The sequence below is a fragment of the Spodoptera frugiperda genome, chromosome 1 (assembly GCF_023101765.2).
Source record: "Spodoptera frugiperda isolate SF20-4 chromosome 1, AGI-APGP_CSIRO_Sfru_2.0, whole genome shotgun sequence".
In the NCBI taxonomy this organism is placed as follows: Eukaryota; Metazoa; Arthropoda; class Insecta; order Lepidoptera; family Noctuidae; genus Spodoptera; species Spodoptera frugiperda.
In genome coordinates, this window is record NC_064212.1 from 7,102,962 (window position 1) to 7,115,698 (window position 12,737).

Sequence of the window (12,737 nt, forward strand, 5' to 3'; positions counted from 1 at the left end):
TTTATTGTTAAATGTGCGTAAGTGTAAGATAGGTGCCATATCCAGCATATAATTGGTGGCAAGGGGCCATATCCTCTTGAATCCCGAATACAATCATTTTAAGTTGAAATTTAAGAAGTTTGTTTAGTCCTTAAGCAATGCGACAACAAAAACAGTTTCAATATAAAAAGCAGTAACAATTCCAACACTTAGCTAACGTTTATCATCGATTGTCGATCGTAGTTGGACGCTTTTGACAGCACTCGATACATTTCACAAGGCGTGCCGCCCTTTGTTACAAAACAGACACATTAAACGGTTCGCCTGTCTGCAATCATTGAGACGTTTCACTTCTGTCCAAATGTTTAGATCTGTATCAGGTAATTGACGCTATATTTGTCTAATCCACCACTATACGAACAGTACAAACTTAAAGAAACAATAATCTGATAAGTGCGGTCTTAGACAGCAGATTATGAAATGTTGTTTGTCTTTAAAAAAATACAGCTCGTCCTACGCAGGTAACAACTGAGATGACGAACTAAATAAGAAAAGTAAGAATAAGTTTATGACCAGTTATTTTTTTTAGAAATTTGGAAAGTATACCTTAGACATGGGTAAACTAAAACAAAATTTGGGTAATTAACAAAGTAACACAAAGTCTTGTAGAAGAATATGGTATCTATTAGATAACTAGGAATATTTTTAAAGATGCATTTGTGAAAAATACACCTACATCTTATCTATTATACAAAAATAAGTCGGGTTTTCCTTCCTGACTTCAGAACGCACGAACCGATTTCCATGGGTTTGCATTCGTTGAAAAGGTTCTGGGGCTCCGTGAGGTTTATAGCAAAGAAAATTCAGGAAAAATTCTAAGAGAAAAGCAGGAAAACTGGGAAAATCATTGGTGGCGAAACGGATATATAAGTTCCTTTACTAAAATAGGAGTCTGATAGAACTGATAGTATTTACTCTCAATTATTTTAATACCAATTAATTTAATCAAGAACACTCACCGACGTGGCAAAATGGCACTATATAAATTAGTTAAAAACACTTGACTACTAAAATATAAAAGGTATTAACTTTTTAGTACTTAAAGATATTCGAACAGATCTTATAAATTTCAATAAAACAAGGATCAAATGAAGGTTTGATTTTCTTTACAAGTTTACTCGATCGGGCAACTAAGCTTCAGTCAGCTACAGAACTTTATACGAAGTAATGTCGGGCACAGACGCCATATCAATAACAAGTATGTGTTACTCGTAATAATAATTAGGTGGTACATTGAGACCCTTTCATTGAAATGTATGCCATGATGGAATACAATTAGGCTACTGGGCGTCCAATAAATGCAGCTTTCATCAGCCTTACAAAAATATCACGTTTCACGCGCTCTATCGCATCCTGGGATCCAACTCCCCTTTTATAACACTGTATATAACGTACATTTATCTCGTTACAAAGGAACAAAAGATCTGATACAAATACATAAAACACTTCAAACGTCGACAGAGGATAATGCCCATCATTATAAATTCATGTGTTTTGTCGTTTACAGTACAGTATTTATTTTGAACAATTTCGAGGGGGAAACCCTCTTTTCGCTTGAAAGCTCCCGAAAGCGTGTAGAGAAGGCGTCGGGCGGTGCCGCAGGGCTCCGTCATTGGCCCATCGCTCCCCACCAGGCAAAGACTCCGCCCTGGTGGAAATTCTCCCTGAACCTTTATGCGAGCGCTCATTCAGTAAGCGGTTGTCGCAGTGGCAGGTAGCCGTGTCGCACGGACACTACTTTAGCGTGGTACAACCATTTGAATCATCAGTGTCGCTGAGTCAGTGCGGGTGTGCGCGTTCGAACTCGGCTGTGATGGTGAACATAATATTCTAGTGCATTTCTAATATTCGTGTAATGCACGCCATGAGTGATCCAGCTGCTTTGGCAGGCATGTTGCCTTTCGACTCCATTGGACTGTACGAACAGCCTAAACCAAGGTTCATCTTTAAAATGCCTCGGGTAGTTCCTGATCAAAAAGCCAAATTTGAATCCGACGATCTCTTTAAAAGACTGAGCAGAGAAAGTGAGGTACGTAATGCAGTCATTAACATGCAATTTAAATATCGTTTAAATAATGCTGACTAGTAATAGAATATTACATAAATGTTATTTATTAGCCATTTGGCATAATTTTAATCGTTTGCTAACAGGAAAATTACATTAAATTAATAAGTCATCCGTTTGGAAACATTTTAATCGTTCTTGGTATTATTTTCCTTTAATAGTACTTTATTCACAGTTAATCGCTTTATTGTATTCAAAAATCACTCATATAGGGCGTCAAAAGACAACAAAAAGGGAGTGTCTTCTTTCTGAATGAATCCTTGTACTTCAATAGGTGATTATGACGTTTAAACTAGAAAATATGAGACACATCACCATACTAAACTGGCAACGTTTGCGTACCTAAATGAAACATAATGACGTTGATTGTATCGCTAATTGTTATTTCCGTGGTGTCAGGTGAGGTACACAGGGTACCGCGACAGGCCCCCGGAGGAGCGCCAGATGCGGTTCCAGAGCGGTTGTCGCGAAGGACACACGGAGATCGCGTTCACCGCCACTGGCACCAACCTACAGCTGGTGTTCGACCACTCGCCCTACAATAACCGAGGCTGCGACTTCCAAAAAGAGAGCGGCAAGGTAACTAAATACGCACATTACATTCCTTTTAGGTAGTAAAAGTCATCACAGATCTAGCTAAGTATTGTATGTTTACATATAATGTTATAATATATATTTCTGTGACGTCACCAGAATATATCCACGAAATACATTTTAGGAATACGAGATATTCCATTTATAATATAGCCCCCGGCTGTAGTAGCAAGCTATACTATATAACATAGCTCGATATACTCATATAAAGTTTAGCTAGGGCTGTGACGTGCCTTAATGCTAGTATTTTCCTTTCAAAACAAACGTTATCATTATCACAAACAAGTTGTGGTTTGAATAAGCATGGTTCGTTATGAAATAAAACTTTTTGGATATTAAAGTAGATGTTTAAATATAATGTCCAGGATCATATTATTCCTAGAAACATTCTAAATCCGGGGATTATATAAAGTCATCGCTTAAAGGCTGGCACGGTTTTTTCCATGGATTTTCCAAACGGCTGAGGTGTAGGTATCGTTCGCGCACAAGTTTGAAGTGAAAGGTATCATAGTAGTAATCAATTTGTGCTATTCGCCATTATACATAGACAATTTAAATTGCAAATTATGGGAACTATTATACATTGAGATGTAAGTTAGTATATTATTTATGTTTATTTAAAGTTTTTATTTTACCTATATAACGAACTTAATATCTAATCAGCATCAGTCCCAGTCAGCTTTAGGGTGGTAAAAAGATATAAAATATGTTCAGAAAACTAATTGTATTTATTTACATTTAATTTAGAAAACACTTTGATTCGGTACATATAAGCTACATACCCTTCCTTTACCTGCACTTGTAAAATAAACACTGTGTACATAATTTGCAATTTATTTGATATGATATTTAATATCTACGTTTTATCTATTGAGTACGTTACTGTAACCATTTCTTTATTTAAAGAAATAGATATAAATTCATGACTTATTTACAAAATTTGGTCAACATTGATCAATATTTGCATATTCCCAGGCAGACGATGAGATGAACAGTCAAATTAATTATCAATAATAATAATATAATCATTCCATTCTTACTTAAAAATAATAATTATTATATATTAAACTTGTGAAATTATTGATATTCCCCACTTCTTATTAACCTTTCTCATCAGGATACAAATATACAAAACCTGTTTTCATTAAGTTTAGGTGTAAGACGTGTTATTGTACCATCATCGAATATTGCTACGGGTTATCATTATAATTATTCTATACTAAGGTACTAACAAAAATATCATGAAACGGCGTTAGTTAATGAGGATAGGCATCCTGTTATTGTGTTATTACCTAATAACCACTTTTAAAAGAGTGAAGGCGTACAAGTTTAGCAAGTATAATATTTCGTAGACTTAGCTGCTTAGGAAATTAGGACATTGTCAACATAGAATCATACGATTTACTATACCGGAAAATAATAACCTCAATTAATGATCGAGGCACGCATAGTTATTCTATAATACAACAACACAATAAAGCTGCATGAATCATAGTTATTACGTCGGCTAGTACCAATGTATGAGTGGCTAATGCTTGATAGCCTCATTCGTCAACCGTCTTTCTATTCGGACGCGCGTCATCAGCGCACCGAGTTTCCGGCCCGTTTTCTCCATAACTAAAATTAAGACATAAATTTTGAAGCTGCTAATGACAAAAATATAAAGGCGTAACACCGCATGTAACGCATCGGTCACGCTCAGCCGCTTTTTAATACACTCTTGTGTAAAGACTTCTTTTCTTCAACGAATAATTCTGTTCCGTCTAATGTCATGTGTGCGTGATTATGAGACACGACGACGAATTCATTTAGGAGCTAATATCATCATTATAGATTCCTTTGAAAGAAGTGGCTCCTTATATAGGTGGGACATATTCTAATATGCAGTAGGTTGAACTCTGGATTGTAACTTTGGAGTCACTCGTTTCACTGTCGCATGTGTCACCATGACCTCGTTTTCCTTTGATTATGATAAAAAAGGAAAGCTACTTAACCTACCTTACCGTTGAATGCGAAACTTTCAGTACGGTAGTTATTTAGCTATGTCATATCCGATTTACCTACCTACTTATATTTCAAGAGGAGCGCATTTGGTGCAAACTTTATTGAATTTAGCCCCCTCGCAGTCAAGCCCGCCTGCTGTGATGCAGTATGAATACTTATATTTATTTACACTCGGTTCATTTAACAATGCGCTTGAGTGTGCACGAGCCCTCTTCTTGTAACGATGTTTTATTATAGCATACTTCAAGCCACCTCGTAGATTTTATATTCAATTCGATAGATTTAAAATGATTGATAAATTATGACAATTTTTCTCTGTGTTCATACCAATGCTATATGCTACTTAAGTTGTTGATGGTAATAATCTTTTAAGATTTGTTGACTTTATTTACAATATTTACCGTCTTAGATAAATACTACGTATCGTACAACAAAATCGACCCTGTCTCACCAAATTTTAATGGAAAGTAGTGATTCTACGACAAATCTCAAACTTAATTCGCTTAAAATAAAAAATACTGTGCCCAATATTTTATTGAACATGGTGAGCATTTTTCTTAAGACTACCTATTTTCACTTTTGTCTCCCTGGAGATATCCACCCGTAACAAACCCCCTCTTTGGCAACCCCACGCACTTGACACAAGGGAAACATTAAAACGAGTATAAAATAGTAACAAAGTTGGCGCGTTGGGAAAGGGAGGAAATAATTTCCCCTGAAATCAATATTGGAAAAGCGTTGGGATTGGTGGGCGTCCCGACGCCGCGCGCCGCGCCCGCCCAGCCAACATGGCCGCCACGTAGCGTCGCTGCACTCCCTCCTTATCCTGATTAATTTCAATATGTGTTCATATGTCACTGACTTGATAAATGAAATCCAAGCCATTTATAATACAACATTTATTCAAATAATAATTCGGTAATACTTGGTGGTTCATTTATAGAATTTATTTTTAGTAATTTAATATGTAAATACCTAAGTACAGTACAATACGTATGCTGGTAGGTAGGTACTCGTGTTTGTTTCGTCAGAGGTTTAGGTTTTTTCAGTAAACACGTGGTTAAGCTAAGGGTAATGTTAAGTTTAAACATACGGCAGGCGTCGGAGTTCAATGGAAGTTTAAAGGAGCCTAAAGATAAGTAGTTATTAGTAAAATTGCATCCTCGTCGAATGTGTGGCACAATTAAAGGTTTGTTGGAAGCGGATGCGGCAGCCGGAACAAAGGCAGCACGCGATCTGGATCGACACACGTCTGCCTTATGTCGTTTTGTCCTTCTGCTTTGTTACCAAAACTTGCAATCGGGTATTTTCTTATTTCAAATTTTACATCAGTTAATATTTAGGTATGGCCATACAATATATTTTTATGCAAAATTTAGTTTTGTAGTGATGAAGGCAGGTTAGATATCAAAACATACCAACGTTTTTTTCCATATGGAGTACTTAATGAGTCATTCATCAACAAAAACTGCCAGCCTCGTTTGATCTATTTTAAGGGATAGTCCGAATGGACACTTTCTACCTGAGTTTTTTTAAGGATCAGTTCCGATTCTAAGCTAAATGTGACTGATAAATGCATTTTCAACTTTGCCACCAACAGTGTGGAAGTTTTTGTTTATCTTTTTTTATGCATCATTTTAAAAGTATGTTTTTGTCAACAGGCCCACATCGTATCCCGATTTATAATGAATGGCGTGTGCGTGAGGTGGCGAGGATGGATTGATTTGGAGCGACTCGATGGAGTTGGCTGTTTGGAATTGGACGAGGAACGAGCAGCCATTGAGGACGCTGCGTTGCGTGACCAAATCGAAAGGTATAATCAGAGGCTGCGGGATTTTGAAGATAAGCAGCGTGCATACCGTGAGCACGGAGAGGAGTTACGAGCTCACTCGCACGTGCACCAGCGCTGCCACCAGCCGCGCCAGGCGCCGCATGCCGCGCATCCAGCCCACCCGCACCCGCCGCACCCGGTACACATCAAACCTCACTCGCAGGGCGCTCTCATTTCATAAACAACTTGATGATTATATTTTATATCTTACACCACAAAATTAACTCCTACCGTAAAAACAACGGTAGCCGGTCTACTCCATCAGAAAACACAAAATAATCTAATCTATATATATTATCTTAAAAACAAATTATTTAAAATACTATAAAGTATAAAATTTAGATTTCAACTATCTTCATATTGTGTAAAAGTTATTGCTTTTAGCAAGCATTTATTAATTTTGTAGTACCTTTATCTGTTAATTTAAATCGTCATGATTACTCATTGACGATATATGCAATGTTAGTTTAGTCGTTAGTTGTAAGAAAATGTAGATATTCATATGTCTAAAACGAACCGGCAAATTCAATAATAACTGTTCAAACTTTAATATTTTTCAGAAATCAATATACATGTACTTATGTACACTTTTTATTAATCATATGCCTTAACTGGTAAAGTTTAATCATAGTACGCAAGAATACAATATCTAGACACCATTTTATAAATGTAGCCACATACCTGGTACTCCAATATACATATAACTTCATTAGCATGTTGTTTACCTGTAGATATTAAATAGTTCGTTAACAATACTCGCTTAATGACACTCATTATTATAGAACCTACCTTGCTAACTTCAAATAAATATTGTCATACTTCTTTGTCTGTTGTAGTCAATATCGTAAAAATGCCTAAGAACTGTACCTACGTCTAGAATAACAATTTTAATCAAATTAAACTTCTGTATGGAAAATGTATTCTAATTGATGAAGTCGTTAGCAATTGATATATTATATTTTGTTCTCATTATTTGTAATTATTATTGATAAATGTTCTTGTTTAGTTTGTGGACAGGTTGAACAGTAATGAATAGATAGCTTTACAGTAGATAAGACCAATTGATAGCATGCAAAACTGGAAACAATTTAGCAATTCCGATTTACGCGGATCGAAATTTTCAGACGTATCTAATGTTATCAACATCGATGTTAAATGTTACAAAATAATCTGGTCACTTATTCAGATGAAATGTGACGGATCCTTCAATGGACACACTGTCTGGCCGGCAGCAATAACTTCAAAAACAATAAGTATTTTGTATAGCGTCTGATCTACACCAATTTTACATGTTATCTTTTGTACTCGTCGGAGCTCATCCACGCCCACAATGTTTACTAATATGTCCATCAAAATTCTTATTTTATTCTTCGTATGTTCACTTTTCATAACGGTGAGATAACAATATCTGGCCACTCCAATTAAGCAGTATCTCTCTATATCATCTATCTCATTTAAAGACTCTAAAATTTACAAAATTAAGTTTTGTTATTTCTTAATTCATCTGTTGATATGGTAATCTTTCACGTGGAGTAGGATGTACCTAATCAATAATTTATTTTACTACTTTTCTCCTTTCAATATTAGCAACAACCCATCAGGGTTGAAGCCTCAATACTCAACTAAGTGGGAATACAAACGTCTATTGAATAAATAAAAATAAATCTTCTGTTTAGTGTAACATGGTGTAATATCAAAGTTATCCATTTATTACTAACATCCTGTATGTATCAAATTATAATTATTGTGATAATATTGTAAATAAATGTTTACTGAAATATTACTTGATATTTTTAATTAAATGTCCTAATATCCACCTAAAAAATTCAACCAATGAATAATTCGTCCTATGGTATACTTTGGTAGATTTAAAACAGATATTTCTTCAGAACACAATTCATGCAAAGCACATTTCGAACTTCAGGGAAGTAAATGGTACCAAAAGTATCGAAAGTAAATAGAGAATGCGGAACGGAAGGAGGCACTTGATGCAACACGGCGCGTTCGATTTCCGCCTGTTACTATTTATTATTTGGTGTAGTCCATAAACAAATTGTACTATGTGTAATGAGTTAAACATAGGTTCACAAAATAAAATTAGAGTATAGATTAGAAATGATGACAAGATATGAAAATTATAAATGTATTTAGTCCGTCAATTAGATAATGAAATATAATTAAACTATTTTATTAAGTTCCAATCATGCCTTTTCGTTTGATATCCATTATGGAGGTAGTTGTAGAAAAAAATAGATTGTATGGTCGTCAAGATACTTACTTATCCAGGCAGAAATAATTTTAAGCACTCATTGAAAATAATATACCTACTTATGCAGTGAATATATTTATCAATAACATTGTAATTAACTGACTGTTGTGTGAGCACTAGGAAGGTTTCGATATCATGTAATTATAGCGCGAGGGTGACCATCCCCCGGAACCTACACACTAGTGGAATTGGAGATAATTAGCTCGGTGGCATGTTTCGAACAAATGCCGGTCACTGCTGGTGCGCCGGTGCCGAGCGAGGAGCACGCGCGGTGCACCTGCAGCGGCGCCCGCGCCTCCGCCCTTCCCCGCCCTCGCTCATTATACGCAATTTACCCGACAAATAAAATGCTCATATTCATGCTCGTTAAACACGACACACATTAAAATGCTTGTTAAGTTTAATGATAATGAACCGTACCGTTTAGTTATTTACTTACCTGCAGTTTGTGTGTTACGAACGGAAATATTTTTTACTAAGCTAGCTACTACTTTAACAGCTTATAGTCAAAAATACATAAAATAATATGTGCCAATAGGAGACAAGCAGAAAGACTACACTTAAAACATTCCAAGCTTCGAATGTTACACTTGCAGAATCTAAATCACCATTTTTTTAATTAATTTTCAGATTCAGAAAATAATGATGACTTATAAACGTTATTGTTTGAAACTAATTCAGAAGACACCTCAATAGGTTGGTGCACAAAAAATACGGATGTAATAACGAGCGTCAGCCTGCTTTTTTATAAAGACTCATTCATAAGAAATGAATTAAAGAATATGATACCATTTGATAAAAAACTACATGATTTGGAATTTCAGATAACGTTCACTATGAAAATGTTTTGAGTCCAGTATCGCCAAACAAATCACGATATATTGTACTAGAAGACATTGCGGAATTATACGCGGAACTGAGCATTATCCGCAGGAGACCATTGATGTTATCGCAAGGTTTTATTGTGACGTACGGCACCTTGACCGTCAAAATTGAGCAGGTACCTCCTTTATTGGACATGATCTCTGATCGATACTACAAAAAACTTGGCATTTTACAAAGCATAAATACGCTATCCAGAGGCGGCACACAATGAACCCGTGATTTATCGGAGCATTCTTTTTGCGCAAAAAGCTCAGGTCAGTGTCGGAGCGAAGCACCAAAAGGGCATTTCGTGTAATCCGCGCGCACACCGTGGGAACGACGCTACGCACCGGCTTACGCTGGCTATTTGATCACGATATTCAACATCGTCAAACATCGTGTCAACTTTGGGTAGGCGAAGATAGGTAAGCTTCGCCTTCCTATATTTATGCTGGACAGTTATGACCAATAAAAAGATACACCCGAAATAGCAAACCTGTGTCCAATCATTTACACATATCTATAGGATAAGCCGAAAAGTTCTTAGGTACGAGTATGATTTTTAGTTAGCCCTATCCTTCGAAAAACGCGTGTATAATTTTCCTAGCAATTGCACTTTGAATTACAGCATTTTTAAATAAAAATTAAAGAACTTGTGTCACTTCGAAAAAATTGGTAAAAAGAAAGTATTGATAAAGCATGGCTTTTTGAAAAACAAAAAATTACTGTTGAAAACAATGTTTTTTGACCAGAAAAATAAAGTGTAATGAGCACCGAGGATGATGCATGCCGTGATAGCCCAAAAGAGACTTACCGACGAAAATTTCAAAAAAGTCTAGAAGAGGTTTTTTAGGAATCTAGAAATGAAGTTGAAGCTAAAATTCTAAATATGGTAATGTCGTGAACAAATGTTTGTAATAAAAGAACATGCCAGAGCTGTGTGCAAAATGTATGCCACGAGAGGTTACAATCGGCCAGAAACAACAATGAATCGATCAATAATATATCGATGGCAAAATTGCAGTAAATCTGCTTTTACATGCTTCCACAATCATCGTACTCTCTAGATCTGGCCCCCAGCAACATTTTTCTGTTCTTAGACCCTAAGAGAAAACTGGCTAGACCGAAATTAAGAAGTACGTAATCACCGAAATTGAGGCCTGTTTTGAGGCTAAAGAAAATCACATTATTATAAAAATGGCATCGAAAAATTATATGACCGTACCATATATTATCCATATATTTTCATTGCATTGCCATCAAAGGAAACGATAGCAAATAATAATATAAAATTTTAAGAAAACATTTTTTGTCCTATTATGTCCCTGTAAGAATTTGAGCTTAATAAGAATGGAAATTAAGCGACCGACAGCGACGTAGCTTGCTGCAAAAGCAACATGTAGATACTTTGCGCATACATCTCTCTTATAAGCCAGCACAGAAACGTAAAAACATAACTACTTGGTACCTGTACCATGACAACAACATGAGATAACTTGAAAGTGGTTTGAATGCGATACCCATCTTAACCGTAACATCAAGGGCTTCCCTTAGACACGTGAGTCGACCAGTCTCGTATCACACTTGAGTGGCGCGAGTGCACATGTACGTGTCAGGCTTCTTGGGTCCGGCAACGAAAACCCACAGATCAGAATAATATAGAATGGTAACATAAGATACACCTAGTTATAAAAGTTAGGAGGTCTACGCAGACAAGGTATTTGAATTGACGAATTGATGAGAGAAGAGAACCCTTAGGTAATCCTTTTTATGAGTTATCAGGTTTGATAAAAAAGTATCCGGTTATAGTCGCTCGTCTGCGTATGTAGAAGTAAGTGCCTACTTATTATCAAGTAAATTCGTACACAGTTTAGGTTGACCAACCTAGGTAACCCGACAACTCGTCAACCCGACCGGGTTGACTACCTCGTGAATCCAATTGTCGAAACTAGGTATAGTTAATTCCCCAGTCGTGCAAATATTTTATGTAGGTACATTCTAAATAAAACAGTTATGGTTTAAAAAGTGGAATTGTGTCCAGTGTGGCTCAATAAGCGTAACTACATGCAACTCATAACATAAGTGGTATAAAGTGGTTGTCACATTTAATATGTGCACCTCTGCCTACCCCTCTGGAGATCAAAAGGTGTAATGTTATGTTATGTTTAGTTTACCTACGAAGGAACTATGACGAATTTAAAATCGTAAATTGACAGATAAAGACTTTATTTTCGTAAGTCAAACAATTTAATTACGTTAAGTTGTAAAACATATAAAGCTGTTTATTTATACAACGTTCGTAAATGACGGGTCTGCTGAGCAGATACATCAAATGTTGGAGTTTTATAGCCGCCGCGCCGAGCCGCCTTCACGTCAGCGGGCTGCGGCACTTTGAAACCGAGTACTGCCATTTCATCCATATGTTTCCTCGAATTAACGTCTGTTTTCTACGAAGAAAACGGCTGTCATAAAGCTCATTATAGATTTAACGTCGTGTCAAAGATTATTAGATGGATGTTGTATATAATCAAAAAATATTAATACTAGATACCAAATAAATAGTAGGTACTTAGTAAATTAATAGTAGATCCTATATGACTAAATACATATTTGTTATATGTTAGGTACTCTTATATTTAGATACTTATCTTGTGATAGGTATTATTCCTTCGAACACCTTTTTTTTTTTTTTTTTTTTTTTTCAGGGGGAAAATCATCCAATGACTTCTCCCACCTTGGGCGAGGCGAGAGGGAGTGTCAGACTCTTACTGACTAAAAACCACCCCGTTCCTTCTCCTGCTTTTCGAGCCGGAGCCCCGGTAAACCCGCTAGGTAGTCCGCAGCTCCGGATCAGGCATCAGCCCTACTGGGCCCCATCTGTGGTGGTCTGATGGCTCTTTGAGGCGCGCGCGGAACGCTACGCGCCGTACGCACGGGTCTGGTTCTGTTCGGGCGGTGAGCTACCCTTACTCGCCGCCCGCAGGCCCGCACTTACGGTGGCCGGAGATCGTCCCGCGATCCCCGACGCCCGGAGTGTCTCTCGCGACGGCTGGGGCGTGAGGAGGTTTGTT

At 36.7% G+C, this 12,737-nt stretch overlaps 1 protein-coding gene across 1 annotated transcript; it reads left to right on the forward strand.

The window, feature by feature from the left end:
• The first annotated feature begins 1,716 nt into the window (after nt 1-1,716).
• Nucleotides 1,717-8,316, forward strand: LOC118273390 (protein big brother). Its single transcript, XM_035590335.2, has 3 exons — nt 1,717-2,068; nt 2,504-2,683; nt 6,364-8,316. The coding sequence occupies exons 1-3, from the start codon at nt 1,895-1,897 to the stop codon at nt 6,712-6,714; spliced, it is 705 nt and encodes a 234-aa protein (XP_035446228.1). The 5' UTR covers nt 1,717-1,894; the 3' UTR covers nt 6,715-8,316.
• Nucleotides 8,317-12,737: the final 4,421 nt, after the last annotated feature.